This window comes from Doryrhamphus excisus, chromosome 4, assembly GCF_030265055.1.
Source record: "Doryrhamphus excisus isolate RoL2022-K1 chromosome 4, RoL_Dexc_1.0, whole genome shotgun sequence".
Taxonomy (NCBI): domain Eukaryota; kingdom Metazoa; phylum Chordata; class Actinopteri; order Syngnathiformes; family Syngnathidae; genus Doryrhamphus; species Doryrhamphus excisus.
In genome coordinates, this window is record NC_080469.1 from 25,492,362 (window position 1) to 25,512,779 (window position 20,418).

Sequence of the window (20,418 nt, forward strand, 5' to 3'; positions counted from 1 at the left end):
TGACTTAAAACAGTATTTTAAAACAATGCTAAAAAAATTACTAATAAAATTAATTAACAATATTAATGATTTAAAAAATATATAACAAGTGTCTTAAAAAAAGTAAAAAATATAATATATTATATTATATATATGCAGTGCAGATATAAATATAGAAATATAGAAATATTACATATATATATTATATATAAATATGTACATTTTATATATAAAAGTGTCTTAAAGAAAAGTGTAAAAAAAAATTTAAAAAATAAAAATAATAAATAAAGAATAATAATAAAATGACACATTACAAAAAATATATATAACTTGAAAATCCTTTCAACAAAAGTATAAAAAATAACAAACAAAATGTACGAGTGACTCAAAGAAAAGCGTAAAAATACATTTAAAAAATACAATAAAATCACTTAAATGAACAATAAAAACTAAATAAATAAATGAAAGAAGTTCCAAACTATACAACATAAAAGTGACTTGAGGAAAAGTGTAATTAAAATTAAAATTAAAATTAAAATTAAAATTAAAATTAAAATTAAAATTAAAATTAAAATTAAAATTAAAATTAAAATTAAAATTAAAATTAAAATTAAAATTAAAATTAAAATTAAAATTAAAATTAAAATTAAAATTAAAATTAAAATTAAAATTAAACTGCACATGTTGGGGGAGTTAACTGACAATCCTGATGTGAAACAAGAACACCAATGTCCCTTTTCCTTTTTATGTGTGTTGAGTAATATGAAAGCTGCACGAAAGCTGCTTTACGTGCACCGCCATGCGGACAGGAAATGCTCCAGTACATCCACATTCTTCATATTTGCCATCACTTACTTCTCATCTCGGCGTCGTAGCTGAGCGAGCTGGGCTTGTGCACGCGGTACTGCTTCAGCAGCTTCTTGTCCCACGCGCCGCAGTTCAGCGGGTTTCCCAGACGCAGAAACTCCCTGGAGAGAAAAGACGAGCAAGCGGCAGAATATGTCAGCCTTTGCGTGTGCCACGGATACCCTTATGAAAACAAAATGGTGCCCAGCAACATGCATGGTTTCACGGCACACGCTCCAAGCAGCCTGGGTGCTGTCATGGAGGTTAGGAGTATAGAGCGGGACAAGCCACATAAAGTGGCCCAGCAGGGTGCACTGTATTCGGGCATGTGCACGGAGCAGCCTGGGTGCCGTCATGGAGGTCAGGAGCATAGAGCGGGACAGGCCACATAGAGTGGCCCAGAAATGTGCACTGTTTTCGGGCACGTGTATGGAGAAGCCTGGGTGCTGTCACGGAGGTCAGGAGTATAGAGTGGGATTAGCCACATAGAGTGGCCCAGAAAGGTGCACTGTATTCAGGCATGTGCACGGAGCAGCCTGGGTGCTGTCATGGAGGTCAGGAGTATAGAGCTGGACGGGACACATAGAGTGGCCCAGAAAGGTGCACTGTTTTCGGGCACGTGTATGGAGCAGCCTGGGTGCTGTCATGGAGGTCAGGAGTATAGAGCGGGACAAGCCACATAAAGTGGCCCAAAAAGGTGTACTCGATTCGGGCACATGCACCGAGCAGCCTGGGTGCCGTCATGGAGGTCAGGAGTATCGAGCGGGACGAGCCACATAGAGTGGCCCAGAAAGGTGCACTGTACTCGGGCATGTGCACCGACCAGCCTGGATGCTCTCATGGAGGTCAGGAGTATAGAGCGGGACGAGCCACATGGAGTGGCCCAGAAAGGTGCACTGTTTTCGGGCACGTGTATGGATCAGCCTGGGTGCTGTCATGGAGGTCAGGAGCATAGAGCGGGACGAGCCACACAGAGTGGCCCAGCAAGGTGTACTCGATTCGGGCACGTGCACCGAGCAGCCTGGGTGCTGTCATGGAGGTCTCTTGTTTGCTCCAGGTGTCTTCGCCTGTGGCGTTCCAGGTGACCGATAAGGCTTTTTGTGTGCTCAATGGGGGGTGTCGCCCCCCCCATCGTAGGGCATGTGTCGGAAAAACAGTGAACGTTTATCCGTATTACGTCAGAATTCCCTGTCTGATATCTGTCCCAAACATGTGACCAGGTTTAGCTCCGCACCTGAGCGCCATTGGCTGCAGCGCCTGCGAGGCCAGCCTCTCGAACATGCGCTGCAGCGGGGGGTGCAGCGGGTGGTCCTCGTCGCCCAGAGCCTGGCTGCAGCGCAGCAGCAGCCGCTGATGGAGGGACGCCTCGCACAGGACCTGCTGGTTCCTCTCGCTGTTGACCAGCAGCTGCAGGATGTTGGCCACCGCCAGCTGAAGGTCGAGGGCGTGCTGGAGAGGGCGGGAAGGTTTTGAAATGACTTTAATGTGAAAAGGCTTCACGGTCGCTTCCTGTCCTAAAAAAATGCCCTCACCTCAGGTTGGCTGTCGGAGCAGACGGAGGGCAGCAGGTCGAGAATGGCGAGGACGCCCCCCGGGTGGATGACCACCATCTCGCTGGAAGACGAGGAGGGGCCGGGCACGTGCAGCTTCAGGTCGCTGAGCAGCTTGATTGGCGCCGGAGGGCCCGATGAACCGTGGTAGCCGTGTCTGGGAAGACGGGGGAAGCGGGATGAGATTCTAACCGAGTCCGGACGGGGAGTGTTTACAGCAAACACAGACTCAAACGCTCGAAAGCCACCGTCACGCTTCACGGCCAAATGCACGAGTGCTCCCGCTGTTTCCTGGGCACACGTCCCGGGAAAGGCTGGAGTCGGCGGAATTGGCATGCAAGGCGCCGCAGACAATTAAATGTTCTTACTTCACAGCCCAGGCTGCAGTTTTCATCACCGCTGTCGGCGGCCTTCGCTGCCAGGGTGCGGCCTAGCATGTCAACGCTTCCTATACATTCATTTATTTATGCTAGCCAAAACGCTGGACACTCGGATGTCGGATGTCTAAAGCAAATAACACAAAAAACTAACTGAATTCATGGGACCATATGACACTTAGCTCAGTTTTTCGTTTTTTTGGTCGGACCCATGGAACTTATTGCAAAAACGCTAGTCAAAGATCCTCTATACACAAATGATGGTACCTATACTATACTACTATTTAAAAAAAATGATGGTACCTATACTACTAAATAAAAAAAATGAAGGTACCTATACTAAACTACTACATAAATAAAAAATGATGGTACCGATACTATAATACTATTTAAAAAAAATTATGGTACCTATACTACTATATAAATAAAAAGTGATGGTACCTATACTATACTACTATATAAATAAAAAATGATGGTACCTATACTATACTACTATATAAATAAAAAATGATGGTACCTATACTATACTACTATATAAATAAAAAATGATGGTACCTATACTATACTACTATATAAATAAAAAATGATGGTACCTATACTATACTACTATATAAATAAATAATGATGGTACCTATACTATACTACTATATAAAAAAAAATGATGGTACCTATACTATACTACTATATAAAAAAAATGATGGTACCTATACTATACTACTATAAATAAAAAAATGAAGGTACCTATACTATACTACTATATAAATAAAAAATGATGGGACCTATACTATACTACTATAAATAAAAAAATGATGGTACCTATACTATACTACTATATAAATAAAAAATGATGGTACCTATACTATACTACTATATAAATAAAAAATGATGGGACCTATACTATACTACTATAAATAAAAAAATGAAGGTACCTATACTATACTACTATATAAATAAATAATGATGGTACCTATACTATACTACTATATAAATAAAAAAATGATGGTACCTATACTATACTACTATATAAATAAAAAATGATGGTACCTATACTATACTACTATATAAATAAAAAAATGATGGTACCTATACTATACTACTATATAAATAAATAATGATGGTACCTATACTATACTACTATATAAATAAATAATGATGGTACCTATACTATACTACTATAAATAAAAAAATGATGGTACCTATACTATACTACTATATAAATAAAAAATGATGGTACCTATACTATACTACTATATAAATAAAAAAATGATGGTACCTATACTATACTACTATATAAATAAATAATGATGGTACCTATACTATACTACTATATAAATAAAAAAATGATGGTACCTATACTATACTACTATATAAATAAAAAATGATGGTACCTATACTATACTACTATATAAATAAAAAAATGATGGTACCTATACTATACTACTATATAAATAAATAATGATGGTACCTATACTATACTACTATATAAATAAATAATGATGGTACCTATACTATACTACTATAAATAAAAAAATGATGGTACCTATACTATACTACTATATAAATAAATAATGATGGTACCTATACTATACTACTATATAAATAAATAATGATGGTACCTATACTATACTACTATAAATAAAAAAATGATGGTACCTATACTATACTACTATATAAATAAAAAAATGATGGTACCTATACTATACTACTATATAAATAAATAATGATGGTACCTATACTATACTACTATATAAATAAATAATGATGGTACCTATACTATACTTGGTTCCATTGTAGTCACTTATAGACTCATACGTTTGTGCTAACTAGTATTGTTTTGTGTGCTAGTTCCCACACAGAAACTGTACATACATACGTATATATCACGTGCCCCCATGTGCCCCCACCTACCTGTGATGTGACACTCATTCACTCAGTAGCGAGCAACACTGCATGTGAGCGCGCAGCATTTTGCGTTGTTTTGTTTATATTTACATGGCCGACCGGCTCCGCTGCTTGAGGCACCTCCAGCTGTAGTTCCCCCCCCCCCGGTGAGAAAACTGTCCGTGTCGGTGGTGGGCGTTCTGTTTCAAAGGGAAATATTCCCACTGTGGGCCTGTTGCCTCAGAAAGCATGGCTTCCGTGGACTTCATGCTGTCTCACGAGGCTAACGGCTAACCCTCTGCATCCGCTCACTAGTTGCCCCGCCTCCGTTTTTGAGATGAACGGCGGAGAACGGATGAAGAGACGAGCAAGCAAAGGGGAGGAGCTACCTCTTCCTGGCGAGGGCGGGGGTGCCCCACGGCGAGGGCAGCGAGGTCTCGTGAGTCAGGCAGGGAGGAACCTGCTCCGCCCGGCTGAGCCGCCGTGACCACAACACGCACGCAAACACACCAAGAGGAGAACAGGAAGTACACAGGCGAGGATGGAGAGTTGGTTAGAGGAAGAGGAAGAAGAAGAGAAGCTGTTAGTGAGGCAGAGAGGAAACCAGACGTACGAACGTTTGGGGAGGGATATTCGGCACCGGCGTGCGTACCTGTCGAAGGAGTCGGTGGCCATCTTGTACATGTAGATGAAGAGCTTGCCGCAGTGTTTGAGGGTCGGACACACGCTCTCTCCTCCGGGAGCGGCCTCCTCTTCCAGGAGCCTCTGGAAGGGCTCCGAGTTGGACGGGAAGACGCCCGTCGGGCCCAGTTTCTTGACGTCGGAGAAGCAGCCCAGCAGCCTGGTGGGAGTGGAAGTGGTTAAAGTCGGGAAACGAGTCGTCGGGGGTCGGTTGGGCGGTACCTCACGGCGTCTGCCAGCTTCTCATACTGGATCTCCGTTCGGAAGAAGTGGGAGTTGGCGGGCTCGTAGCGCATGGCGGCCGTGAGCGTGCAGAAGACGGTGTGCAGCAGCTCGAAGACCTGGTTCTGGTTGACGCGCTCCCAGCCCAGCCGGGGCGGCTGGCACAGCGAGCGCTCCATGGCCACCAGCAGCGAGGTGACGTACACGAAGCCGCCCACCTTGCGGAAGACGGTGCGCGTGCGGTGGCTCTCGCGCAGCACAGCCAGCAGAGCCTGCAGAAATGGGGAGAGGCGGGGCGTCAATGCGAGTCAAAGATCCTCAATAAAACAGGTGCTCATACAGGCATACAGGATATAAGCTAGTCAAAGATCCTCTATGAGACCAAGTGCTCGGCTGTTCTTAAGGACCTGCTGTAAAAACACTAGTCAAAGATCCTGTATTCGACAGGAGCGCTTAGCTGTTTTTCAGAACTTATTGCAAAAAGGCCAATCAAAGATCCTCTATAAGACAGGAGCGCTCAGCTGTTTTTAAGGACCTATTGAAAAACGCTAGTCAAAGATCCTCTATAAGAGAGGATCACTCAGCTGTTTTTAAGGATCTACGGCAAAAAAAGGTGAGCCAGAGATCCTCTATAAGACAGGAGCACTGTGCTGTTTTGAAGGACATATTGAAAAAAAAGCTACTAGTAGTCAAAAGACCATGAGTCAAAGATCCTCTATAGGACAGGAGCGCTTAGTTGTTTTTACGAACGTATTGCAAAAACGTTAGTCAAAGATCCTGTATAAGACAGGAGCACTCAGCTGTTAAGAACTTATCGCAAAAAAGCGAGTCAAAGATCCTCTATAGGACAGGAGCATCCAGCTGTTTTTAAAGGCATACTGCAAAAAAGGATAGTCAAAGATTCTCTATAAGACAAGAGCGCTCAGCTGTTTTTAAGGACCTAGTGAAAAACGCTAGTCAGAGATCCTCTATAAGACAGGAGCACTGTGCTGTTTTGAAGAACATATTGCAAAAAAGCTACTGTAGTCAAAAGACCATGAGTCAAAGATCCTCTATAAGACAAAAGTGCTTGGACCTGTTTTAGAACCTCTAGTAAAAGCACCGGTCAAAGATCCTCCATTTAACAGCAACGTTTGGCTGTTTTTAAGGACATATTGCCAAAAAGCTAGTCAAAGATCCTCTATGCGACAGGACCATTGTGTAGTTTTTAAGGACCTACTGCAAAAGCACCAGTCAAAGATCCTGTATTTGACAGGCATGCGCTGCTGCTTTTGAAGGCATACTGGAAAAAAAGGTAATCAAAGATCCTCTATGACAGGAGCGCTTAGCTGTTTTTAAGGACAATCTGCCAAAAAGCCCGTCAAAGATCCTCTATATGACAGCGAGAGAAGAAGAGTGGTGATGATGGACAGGTGCATGCATCAGGGATTGACTGTCCCTTAGGTGCGCCCAGAGGCGGTGCTGTTGCGTGTTCGTGTGACGTCACCCGCAGTATGTCCGTCTTGAGCTGGAGCTCGCGGGGCGGCGCCGAGTGCATGAGGCCCAGCAGGGTGCCCATGTCGTCGTCCCCGCTGGGCGACAGGACCAGCTGCTGGATGATGAGCAGGGCGTGCTCCCGGCACTGGCGGTACTTGACGATGTTGTGCACGCAGCGGGCGCCCCCAAACTCCCGGAACAGCGCTGGAGGGGTGGGAGGGGCCGAGACGAGCAAAGGCAAAATGTCAACATGTCACCATCGGAATATTTGGGGACGACAACCAGTCGAGACACTTTTTACCTGCGTTGGTGTTCATGGTGTGCGAGCCTTGCAGGAGCACCGTCAGCGTCTCCATGACCAGCCAGGCCAGCTGCTTCTGCTCCTCGGCCACGGTGTTGTTTTTACACTCGGCTGCACACACGACACGCAAATGATTAGGGGTGCACCGCAATATATAGCCCAAATACAGTACACCTCTCTGGGCTACACCAGGTGGCTCCCTCCGCTCCATACTCTGGTTCTCTTGACCTCCATAGCAGCACCCCGGCTTCTCTGAGCATGTGCCTGAAGACAGTGCACCTTTCTGGGCCACAGCAGGTGGCTTCCTCCGCTCTATATTCTGGTTCTCTTGACCTCCATAGCAGCACCCCGGCTTCTCTGAGCATGTGCCTGAAGACAGTGCACCTTTCTGGGCCACAGCAGGTGACTTCCTCCGCTCTATACTCTGGTTCTCTTGACTTCCATAGCAGCACTGAAACATGTGCCCGAATACAGTGCACCTTTCTGGGCCACAGCAGGTGGCTTCCTCTGCTCTATACTCTGGTTCTCTTGACCTCCATAGCAGCACACCGGCTTCTCTGAGCATGTGCCTGAAGACAGTGCACCTTTCTGGGCCACAGCAGGTGGCTCCCTCCGCTCTATACTCTGGTTCTCTTGACCTCCATAGCAGCATCCCGGCTTTTCTGAGCATGTGCCTGAAGACAGTACACCTCTCTGGGCCACAGCAGGTGGCTTCCTCGGCTCTATACTCTGGTTGTCCTAACCACTGTAGCAACACAGCGGCTGCATGGAGAAGGTGTCCGCCCAAAAATGCAACTTGCCTGGCCACACCAGGTGGCTTATCCAGCTCTATAGTCCGGTTCTCCTGACTTCCATACCAGAACACCGGCTTCTCGGAGCATGTGCCTGACGACGGTACACCTTTCTGGGCCACAGAAGGTGGCTCCCTCCGCTCTATACTCTGGTTCTCCTGACTTCCATAGCAGCACCCCGGCTGCTCGGAGCGTGTGCCCGAATACAGTGCACCTTGCTGGGCCACAGCAGGTGGCTTCCTCTGCCCTATACTCTGGTTCTCATCATAGTAGTGATGTTGTGATATTTGTGATACAGTTATAGCAGAGGTTTGTAAAAAAGCATATCCTGCGTCTCTACAAATGATCTACGCATTGATACAACTTATGCTTCGATGTGGGGATGGTGACAGGTTGGCGTGCTCACCCTGGTCGTTGTCTTGAGGCGGCTGGTGCTGCTGCTGCGCGGCCGGGTCCTTAAGCAAGGCGGCGTACTTGTGCAGCAGGTTGACCAGCACCTCCAGCAGGCCCACCTCCCTCAGCACGTCGCTGAAGACCAGGTCGTGGCGCGCCAGCTTGAGCAGCGTGCGCACGGCCGTGATGCTGCAGGCGTGCGAGGTGCTGGCCTTGAGCAGCACGCTGACGCTGAACAGCTCCTTGCACGGCACGTAGTTGAGGCTGAAGACCACAAACTCCAGCAGCTCGAAGTACTTGGCCTGGGCCTCGGGGAGCTTGGCCACCCGCTCGGCAAACTGCGAGAGCGTGTGCTGGGACTCCAGGATGAAGTAGTTGGCCGGCTCGGCGCCGTAGATGTTGCCCACCGCGTCCAGCAGCATGCAGGCCAGACGGCTGGTCTTTGCTTGCAGGAAGGCGTTCTGCAGCACCGAGAAGGCCTGGATGTTGCGGACTGTGTGGCCTGGAAGGGAGGACAAAACCGCGTTAATATTTGTGAATGAAATACCCTGACTTCACCTCCAGGGCGGCAGCGTCGTAGTCTTGCTCAAAATGACTGGAAATAATCCACAAAGGCAGCAATGAAGTCGCGGTGCGCGTGGATGACTGCGGGATAATGGGCACCAGAGGGTGGGGGCGCTAATAACTGCTCGTTACTCAGCGTGAGGACCCCCTTAACGAGTGTGACGGGATAATTAGGAGAGCAAGCCAACCCTCACGCTGCGAGGACGTCTGGCCGCGACTTAGCCCGCAGCTGGAGCGCCGTCAGGAGGCTAAACACGATTTTTTTCTGCCATGTGATGCTAAGCTAGGACCGCGCTTCATCAAAAAATGTAAATATTAGCCGATGACAACACAACTGAACGCAAAATGATTAGAGAGTGAGAAAATTGAGAGTGTGGAAAAAGTTATAAAGACATTTGTAAAGCTTTGGGACCACAGCCAACCACAGCGAGAGCCAGAGTTGGGCCTAAGGTAAAGATATAAAAGCTCTCCAGGACCCATTTGCATGCACGAGAGAGACAGGAAGTGGAGTTGACGGGTTCACTTAGCCTCCATCGGGAGGCTAAACATGATTTTTTTCTACCACGTGATGCTAAGCTAGGACCGCGCTTCATCAAAAAATGTAAATATTAGCCGATGACAACACAACTGAACGCAAAATGATTAGAGAGTGAGAAAATTGAGAGTGTGGAAAAAGTTATAAAGACATTTGTAAAGCTTTGGGACCCCAGCCAACCACAGCGAGAGCCAGGGTGGGCCTAAGGTAAAGATATAAAAGCTCTCCAGGACCCATTTGCATGCAGAGGGCTTCATCTCCACGAGAAATGTTATTTTTCGGATTTATTTTTCGAACCTTTGCCAGATGGCTGCGGGAGAACGAAGCCGGGCAGCAGGAAGGGGGCGCCGGTGGTCAGTCCGGCCGGCTTGAGCTCGGTCACGCCGTACGTGGTCAGACATGTGACCAGGTTGACCAGGTCCTTCAGGGCGTCTCTGGACTCGTCCTCCTTGGCCTGCTCCAACCTGTCCGCAGAGAGGTTTGAAAAGGTGAACGTTTTTTCCAAAATGGCCGTCCGTCCGTATGTCCGTCCGTCCGTCCGTCCGTCCGTCCGTCCGTCCTGGACGTACCTGAGCATGAGATTGCACAGGAAGTTGTAGCCTTGGCACATTCGGAAGTCGTCCAGCAGCGTCTGCGACACGTCGCTGGAGTCCTTGAGGAAGCAGGAGAGGCCGGCGAACATCTCCACGATCTCCAGAGGGGAAAGGTCGTCCGACTGCTGCATGTTCTGCACGCACGTGGCCAGGCATTTTTTCTCTGCGGGCAAGAGAGAAAAGATCCGCGGAAACGTGAGCGACGCCCCCATCAGGAATCATCTCGCCATGACACCCCCTTTAAGAACAAACATTCACAGTAATCCAATTATACAGCACAACCCGTTGCATTACTAGGAGCAACCAGCAGAGGGAGCTAATAAGTCAAGCCTAACCAGTTTCCTGGCATAAAGGGAAGTAGAAAAATACAATGTTAGCAAATACTGCAGTACAAATATACAGTACATCTACATAAAAGGAAATATTAAAATGGAATTCATTAAAAATAGAATTGAAAACTTTAGGAATGAAATGTTTAATTTTTAATTACACTCAATTACATATTAAAATAAATAATTAATTCAAAATATAGTTGTACATTTGATTGATTTGAAATTTGAATTGAAATTTTAAATTGCATTAATAAAAATGTATTTAATTTTTCCTTAAATGTAATTAAATCAAATCGTTTTGAAAATGTAATTATTATTATGTGAAATTTTATTGATAGAAAATGTAATTTAATTTGTCCTTAAATTCAATTAAATCGTTTTGAAAATGTAATTATAAAAATGAAATTGAAAAGTTGACAATTGACATTTAAAATGTAAGTAATTTCACATTTAATTTTTAATTACTTGTTTAAGAAATAATTTAATTATACATTTTAAAGTTGATAATTGAAATTGTATTAATAGAAAATGTAATTTAATTTGTCCTTAAATTTAATTAAATTGTTTTGAAAATGTAATTATTAAAAATGAAATTGAAAACTTGACAATTGACATTTAAAACGTAAGTAATTCCATGTTTAATTTTTAATTACTTTTTTAAAAAAATAATTCAATTATAAATTTTAAGCTGATAATTGAAATGTGAAATTTTATTGATAGACAATGTAATTTAATTTGTCCTTAAATTTAATTAAATTGTTTTGTAATCATGTAATCATTAAATGTAAGTAATTTCATGTTTAATTATTAATTACTTCTTTAAAAAATAATTCAATTATAAATTTTAAAGTTGATAATTGAAATGTGAAATTGTATTAATAGAAAATGTAATTGAATTTGTCCTTAAATTTAATTAAATTGTTTTGAAAATGTAATCATTAAAAATGAAATTGAAAACTTGACAATTGACATTTAAAACGTAAGTAATTTCATGTTTAATTTTTAATTACTTCTTTAAAAAAATAATTCAATTATAAATTTTACAGTTGATAATTGAAATGTGAAATTTTATTAATAGAAAATTTAATTTAATTTGTCCCTAAATTAAATTAAAATTCGTCCGTCCCTACCGTGGATGTACTTGACCACGTTGACGCTGAGGCCGTGTCGGGAGATGGTGGTGAGGACCTCGCCGGCGCTCCTCCTCCAGGGCAGGTTGTGGGGGGGGCACCAGGAAGTGATGGCGCTGAACAGCAGGTGGAGGTCGTCCTTCTGGGCCAGCTCCTCGGCCGGCGACACGAAGGTGCACAGCTTGACCAGGATCTGCGGGGGCAGAGTCAACGGGGCCCTGAGCTCTCGTCGACAAAGATCCTCTACTTTGAGGGTGACCTTCTCGTACCTGGACAAACACCTTCTGGAGCAGCGCTCTGCGGTCGGCCAGGGGCGGCTCTGTGGGGGCGTGGCCCGGGGCCGGCGTCTTCTCCTGGGAGGAGGGCGGCGGGGGCGGAGGCGGTGGGGCCGGGGCGGGCCCGACGGGGGCCTCGGCCATGTGGGGGAGGTCGAAGAACAGGTAGAGACATTTGACCAGCGTGGAGGGCACCGACATGGTCGTCATGCAGTCCACCGTTTTCTGATTGGACGGGAATATTACATTACAATATTTCACTAATATGGAACTGGCATGTTATTGACATAATATTATCACTATTATCTTTATCATTATTATTATTATTATTATTATTATTATTGTTGTTGTTATTGTCATTATTATATTATTATCATCATTATTATGGTCATTGTCATTATTATTATCATTATTATCATTGTTATCATTATTATTATCATTATCATTGTTATTATTATTATCATTATTATCAACATTATTGTCATTATTATTATTATCATTATTGTTATCATTATTATTATTATTACGCCATCATTATTATCATCATTATATTATCATGATTATTATTATCATATTATCATTATTATCATCATTATTATCATCATTATTATTGTTTTTATCATTATTATTATTATTATCATCATCATCATCATTATCATTATTGTCATTATTATCATTATTATCATCATCATCATTATTATCATTATGATCATTATTATCATTATTATTATTATCATCATCATTATTATCATTATTGTCATTATTGTCATTATTATCATTATTATCATCATGATCATTATTATCATTATCATTATTATGATCATTATTATTATTATGATCATCATTATTATCATTATCATTATTATGATCATTATTATGATCATCATTATTATCATCATCATTATTATCATTATCATTATTATGATCATTATTATGATCATCATTATTATCATCATCATTATCATTATTGTCATTATTATCATTATTATCATCATGATCATTATTATCATTATTATCATCATGATCATCATGATCATTATTATTATTATCATCATCATTATTATCATTATTGTCATTATTATCATCATCATCATTATTATCATTATTATTATCATCATTATGATTATTATTCAAAATGTCATCTCTAAATCAACACAATTTTCCTCATAATTCTCACGAAACTCTGACCTTATTTGGTCTTCATATTTTGAGCATTTGTTTCATTTTTTCGATTTGAACTTTCCAACTTTGTTGCTCACAATATCACAACTTTAAAAAAAGACAAAAGACATTTTATCTTTCACATTTAATCTTTTTCTCATCATACTTGGCTTTGATTCTCATAAAATCATGGCTGTTTTATGCTACTGTTCCATTTTTTTTATTTTATTATGACTTTATTCTCATAATCATTTTTCTGAAATAACTTTATTTGTCATTTTAAATCCTTCAATATTCCAAGTGATGTATGCGTATATCTGCTGAGGACAGTGCATAGCCATTCACGTATAGCAACAGTACTGACCTGCCCGGAGGAGGCCAGCAGGTTGATGGTGGTGAGGAGCATCCAGCCACGACTGGCCTCCTCACTCTGGTTCACCTCCAGGAAGTGAACGATGGCTCGACTGGCCGCCTCTGCACCAGCGCACGGACACGGCAGCAGTGATAAAAAAAGCACAGTGAATGTTTACAAAACAAAATGCCTGCGTCATGCTAAAAAACATCAACAAACACCCGTGTCATGCTAAAAATCTGTGCATCATGCTAACGACACATCTGTGACATGCTAAAAATCTGTGCATCGTGCTAACGACACATCTGTGAGATGCTAAAAATCTGTGCATCATGCTAACACACCGCTGTTAGGCTAAAGGTTTGTGCATCATGCTAGCAACACACCTGTGTCATGCTAAAAATCTGTGCATCATGCTAAGCTAACGACACATCTGTGAAACGCTAAAAATCTGTGCATCATGCTAACACACCTTTGTTAGGTTAAAGGTTTGTGCATCATGATAGCAACACACCTGTGTCATGCTAAAAATCTGTGCATCATGCTAACACACCATTGTTAGGCTAAAGGTTTATGCACCATGCTAGCAACACACCTGTGTCATGCTAAAAATCTGTGCATCATGCTAACACACCATTGTTAGGCTAAAGGTTTATGCACCATGCTAGCAACACACCTGTGTCATGCTAAAAATCTGTGCATCATGCTAACGACACATCTGTGTCATGCTAAAAAATCTGTGCATCATGCTAACACACCTTTGTTAGGCTAAAGGTTTATGCACCATGCTAGCAACACACCTGTGTCATGCTAAAAATCTGTGCATCATGCTAACGACACACCTGTGTCATGCTAAAAATCTGTGCATCATGCTAACACACCGTTGTTAGGCTAAAGGTTTATGCACCATGCTAGCAACACACCTGTGTCATGCTAAAAATCTCTGCATCATGCTAACGACACATCTGTGTCATGCTAAAAATCTGTGCATCATGCTAACACACCTTTGTTAGGTTAAAGGTTTGTGCATTATGCTAGCAACACACCTGTGTCATGCTAAAAATCTGTGCATCATGCTAACGACACATCTGTGTCATGCTAAAAAATCTGTGCATCATGCTAACACACCTTTGTTAGGCTAAAGGTTTATGCACCATGCTAGCAACACACCTGTGTCATGCTAAAATCTCTGCATCATGCTAACGACACATCTGTGTCATGCTAAAAATCTGTGCATCATGCTAACACACCTTTGTTAGGTTAAAGGTTTGTGCATTATGCTAGCAACACACCTGTGTCATGCTAAAAATCTGTGCATCATGCTAACGACACACCTGTGTCACCCTAAAAATCTGTGTATCATGCTAACAAACGATCTGTATCATGCTAAAAATTTGTATATCGTAGTAACAATACATCTGGGCATGCTAAAAATCTGCGCACCATGCTAACAAAGCATCAGCATCATGCTAAAAACATCATATAAAAAAACCAAGGCTTCTTGCTACAAACATCTGTGTCACGCTAAAACTTTTGCTTCATGCTACCAATACGTCTGTGTCATGCTAAAGGTTTGTGCATCATGCTAACACACCTATGTCAAGCTTAAAATCTGTGCTAACAATAATAAATTATACTAACAATAGATCGGCGTTATGCTAAAAATATGTGCTTCATGCTAACAAAACATCAGCATCATGCTAACAAAACATCAGCATCATGCTAACAAAACATCAGTGCCAAGCTAAGCTAACAAAGAATACCAAACCAAATGCATCATGCTAACAAAACATCAGTGCCAAGCTAAGCTAACAAAGAATACCAAACCAAATGCATCATGCTAGCAAAACATCAGTGCCAAGCTAAGCTAACAAAGAATACCAAACCAAATGCATCATGCTAACAAAACATCAGTGCCAAGCTAAGCTAACAAAGCACACCAAACCAAATGCATCATGCTAACAAAACATCAGTGCCAAGCTAAGCTAACAAAGCACACCGAACCAAATGCATCATTCTAACAAAACATCAGTGCCAAGCTAAGCTAACAAAGCACACCAAACCAAATGCATCATGCTAACAAAACATCAGTGCCAAGCTAAGCTAACAAAGCACACCAAACCAAGTGCATCATGCTAACAAAACACCAGTGCCAAGCTAAGCTAACAAAGCACACCAAACCAAATGCATCATGCTAACAAAACATCAGTGCCAAGCTAAGCTAACAAAGCATACCAAACCAAATGCATCATGCTAACAAAACAAAACATGCACCATGCTAAAACACATAAAACACAGCCAGTGCGTGGGTGTCGTGTACTTCCAGGTGGTCTGGCGCGGGTCTGGACTCACCGGTGGACTTGTTGGAGGCTCTCCGCCTGATCTCGGTCACCATGAGTCGCGACACCTGCGTGGTGAACTGCAGCAGGTCCGAGAACTTCTCCGTCATGCTGCTGGGCGGCGCGTTCCCGAACACCTGCGGGACCAGGGAAGCGCGGTGAGCTTGTCGGAAGGGGGGCGGGGGCAGAGGGAGACACGAGCACTTTTTTACGTACCCGGTAAAAGACGGGCAGCATCATGTAGAGCTTCTCCTCCTGCTCCTTCTGGGTCATGTGGCGAGGAGGGTGGCACAGCTCGGAGAAGAGGCGGCGAAGGTGCATCAGGCCCAGGGCGTTGTCCTGCGGGCTGCACTCCTCCTGCCGCGGCCGCCCCATGATCCTCTTCATCATGTTCATCTTCAGCGGCTTGCTGAGGGCAAAGGTCGCCCTGCCGAGGAACACGACGCAGACTCAGCATGATCACGCACACGAGTTCCTCTCCATAGTTTCTATTTATTGACACACATTTTTGCTGTTTTTTTTATTTCTGATTTTATTTTGACTTTATTCCCCCAGATGATTTTTTCATATATTCTGTTTTTTTCCTTAATACCTAAAAAATTACATTATTTTTCCTCATCAAATTACAGGCTTATTCTCTTAAAATTGCGTATTTTTCCCCCCATTAAAATCCAACTGTTTTTTTTGTATTATTATTATTATTAAATATTGTTTTCTTTTTCTTTAATATTGCAAAACTAATATTATTTTTCCACAAAATTCCACAGGTCTATTCTCTGAAAATTGTACCTTTTTCCCCTGATTAGAAAACAAATTTTTTCGCTTAATTTTTTGACTTTATTCCCCCCAAAATTACTACATTACTACAAAAAAAATTTCTTGTTTCTTGTAATATTAATGTTTTTGGTTTTTCTCTAATATGTCAAAAATTACATTATTTTTCCTCTTAAAAATACAATTTATACAAATTTGTTCTCTCAAAATTTCGCAATTTCCCCCAAATTTTTCACCTTAATATTTTGACTTTATTCTCTTATAATTACAGCTGTTTTTTTCCTTGTTTCTTATATTATTTATTTTCTTTTTTCTTTAATGTTATCTATATTTTTCCTCATTATATTACAGGTTTATTCTCTCCAAATTGTGTATTTCCCCCTCCCATTAAAATCCAATATTTTTTTGTGTTATTATTATTAAATATTTCTTATATCTTTCTTTTTCTTTAATATTGCAAAACTAATATTATTTTTCCACAAAATTCCACAGGTCTATTCTCTGAAAATTGCACCTTTTTCCCCTGATTAGAATACAAATTTTCTCGCTTAATATTTTGACTTTATTCCCCCAAAATTACTGCTATTTTTTTCTTGTTTCTTGTAATATTAATGTTTTTGCTTTTTCTCTAATATGTCAAAAATTACATTATTTTTTCTCTTAAAAATACAATTTATACAAATTTGCTCTCTCAAAATTTCACAATTTCCCCCAAATTTTTCACCTTAATATTTTGACTTTATTCTCCTATAATTACTGCTGTTTTTTTCCTTGTTTCTTATATTATTTATTTTCTTTTTTCTTTAATATTATCTATATTTTTCCTCATTATATTACAGGTTTATTCTCTCCAAATTGTGTATTTCCCCCTCCCATTAAAATCCAATAATTTTTTGTTATTATTATTAAATATTTCTTATATCTTTCTTTTTCTTTAATATTGCAAAACTAATATTATTTTTCCACAAAATTCCACAGGTCTATTCTCTGAAAATTGTACCTTTTTCCACTGATTAGAATACAACTTTTTTCGCTTAATATTTTGACTTTATTCCCCGAAAATTACTGCTGTTTTTTTCTTGTTTCTTGTAATATTAATCTTTTTACTTTTTCCTCTAATATGTCAAAAATTACATTATTTTTTCTCTTAAAAATACAATTTATACAAATTTGCTCTCTCAAAATTTCGCAATTTCCCCCAAATTTTTCACCTTAATATTTTGACTTTATTCTCCTATAATTACAGCTGTTTTTTTCCTTGTTTCTTATATTATTTATTTTCTTTTTTCTTTAATGTTATCTATATTTTTCCTCATTATATTACAGGTTTATTCTCTCCAAATTGTGTATTTCCCCCTCCCATTAAAATCCAATATTTTTTTGTGTTATTATTATTAAATATTTCTTATATCTTTCTTTTTCTTTAATATTGCAAAACTAATATTATTTTTCCACAAAATTCCACAGGTCTATTCTCTGAAAATTGCACCTTTTTCCCCTGATTAGAATACAAATTTTCTCGCTTAATATTTTGACTTTATTCCCCCAAAATTACTGCTATTTTTTTCTTGTTTCTTGTAATATTAATGTTTTTGCTTTTTCTCTAATATGTCAAAAATTACATTATTTTTTCTCTTAAAAATACAATTTATACAAATTTGCTCTCTCAAAATTTCACAATTTCCCCCAAATTTTTCACCTTAATATTTTGACTTTATTCTCCTATAATTACAGCTGTTTTTTTCCTTGTTTCTTATATTATTTATTTTCTTTTTTCTTTAATATTATCTATATTTTTCCTCATTATATTACAGGTTTATTCTCTCCAAATTGTGTATTTCCCCCTCCCATTAAAATCCAATAATTTTTTGTTATTATTATTAAATATTTCTTATATCTTTCTTTTTCTTTAATATTGCAAAACTAATATTATTTTTCCACAAAATTCCACAGGTCTATTCTCTGAAAATTGTACCTTTTTCCCCTAATTAGAAAACAAATTTTTTCGCTTAATATTTTGACTTTATTCCCCGAAAATTACTGCTGTTTTTTTCTTGTTTCTTGTAATATTAATGTTTTTACTTTTTCCTCTAATATGTCAAAAATTACATTATTTTTCTCTTAAAAATACAATTTATACAAATTTGTTCTCTCAAAATTTCGCAATTTCCCCCAAATTTTTCACCTTACTATTTTGACTTTATTCTCCTATAATTACAGCTGTTTTTTTCCTTGTTTCTTATATTATTTATTTTCTTTTTTCTTTAATATTATCTATATTTTTCCTCATTATATTACAGGTTTATTCTCTCCAAATTGTGTATTTTTCTCCCCCCGCATTAGTTGTTTTTTCCACATTTTTCAGTTTTTTTCTTGTTTTTTGTAATATTAATTGTTTTGCTTTTTCTCTAATATGTCAAAAATTATTTTTTTTTCCTCTTGAAATTAGAAGGTTATTCTCTCAAAATTGCGCAATTTTTCCCTCTCATTAGAATACAATTTAAAAAAAATTTTATATTTAAATTTTTTTTTATATTTAAAAAAAAAAATTTTTTCTATAATTACAGCTGTTTTTTTCCTTGTTTCTTATATTATTTGCTTTGTTTTTTTATTATCTATATTTTCCTCATTATATTACAAGTTTATTCTCTCCAAATTGTGCCTTTTTTCCCCACATAAGAATACGACTTTTTTCGCTTCATATTTGGACCGCATTCTCCTAAAATTCCAGCTGTTTTTGCCCCCATTCCAAATACTTCAATTTTCCTCTAATCAATTTTCTTATATTCCCATAATATTTTTCATAATATGTTTTCCATCACCCACTTTATCTATAATTTAGTTTTTTAAACAATATTGTCTTTTTCAGTTTGCAGGAAACTGTTAAAACAGGATGTTCCAAAAATGATGCTGCTCGGGTGCTTCGAGGTTCCTCAAATTGAAAAGGTTTCAAACAGACAGGAAGTTGATTCTCAGTGACCCCCCCCCCCCCGTGACGCATCAACAAGGCCATCCAACAAGAACCCGGCAAAGAAGCAGAACTCTGCCGAATGTGCAGACATAATTTGAGCGAATGAGGATGCTGAAGCAGACGTCCATACCGAAGCCTCGGCGGCGTCAGCACACCAGCCAGACTCCTGCTAAAATAGAACGTTGGGCAACACGCAAGCCAGTTGAAAAGCTGCCAACTTCCACGGTAAAAAGAAAAAAAACGAGAACCGGGGCTCCAGGATGGTTCCTGAGTCACTCACTGACAAAACAACAACAACAAGAAGGCCAATAGCGGACACCTGGTCAAATCCTAGAAATAGATTGTCATTCACCCCATCCACAACCTGTGAAGGTCACCTGGTCTGACTACCCTAGACACCAGTCCAAGACCTGCTAAGACACGGAAGACCTGTTTACGACCTTCTCAGTACGGTTTTACACATTATTAGAACCCTCTCCCCATGAACTAACACCCCTATAGTCAGCTTTACACTCCTAGTGGTCAATATAGTAGACATAATAAAAGAAAATAAGACATAGAAAACCTGTTTAGGACCTTCTAAATACACATTTTAGAATTATTAGAGCCGTCTACACATGAAATAACACCCCTACAGTCACCTTTACACACACTAGTAGCCAATATAGTAGAAAATAGGACATAGAAAACCTGTTTACAACCTTCTAAATACAATTTCTGACATCCATAGAGCCCTGTAGACATGAAGTAACACCCCTATAGTCACCTTTGGATTCCTATTATCCAATATAGTAGACATAACAGAAAATATGACAAAGATAACCTGTTTACGACCTTCTAAATAGGCTTATTAACATTACTAGAGTCCCCTAGACACAAAATAGCACCCCTATAG

General features: G+C 40.1%; 1 protein-coding gene across 4 annotated transcripts in view; it reads right to left on the reverse strand.

Moving 5' to 3' along the window:
• Positions 1-20,418, reverse strand: part of wdfy3 (WD repeat and FYVE domain containing 3) — a 79,661-nt gene that overhangs the window by 46,191 nt on the left and 13,052 nt on the right. For 3 of the 4 annotated variants that reach the window (XM_058070192.1, XM_058070191.1, XM_058070190.1), the window contains 16 exons: positions 15,995-16,205; positions 15,792-15,915; positions 13,452-13,561; positions 11,921-12,151; positions 11,652-11,844; positions 10,166-10,352; positions 9,894-10,060; positions 8,511-8,999; positions 7,314-7,424; positions 7,023-7,216; positions 5,537-5,808; positions 5,286-5,474; positions 5,023-5,106; positions 2,358-2,532; positions 2,060-2,274; positions 835-947 (listed from right to left, as the gene is read on the reverse strand). In XM_058070192.1, the coding sequence (XP_057926175.1) occupies positions 835-947; positions 2,060-2,274; positions 2,358-2,532; positions 5,023-5,106; positions 5,286-5,474; positions 5,537-5,808; positions 7,023-7,216; positions 7,314-7,424; positions 8,511-8,999; positions 9,894-10,060; positions 10,166-10,352; positions 11,652-11,844; positions 11,921-12,151; positions 13,452-13,561; positions 15,792-15,915; positions 15,995-16,174 (3,034 nt within the window). In that variant the 5' untranslated portion in view covers positions 16,175-16,205. The remainder of the gene's footprint in view (positions 1-834; positions 948-2,059; positions 2,275-2,357; positions 2,533-5,022; positions 5,107-5,285; positions 5,475-5,536; positions 5,809-7,022; positions 7,217-7,313; positions 7,425-8,510; positions 9,000-9,893; positions 10,061-10,165; positions 10,353-11,651; positions 11,845-11,920; positions 12,152-13,451; positions 13,562-15,791; positions 15,916-15,994; positions 16,206-20,418) is intronic. The other variant, XM_058070193.1, reaches the window with a different exon arrangement.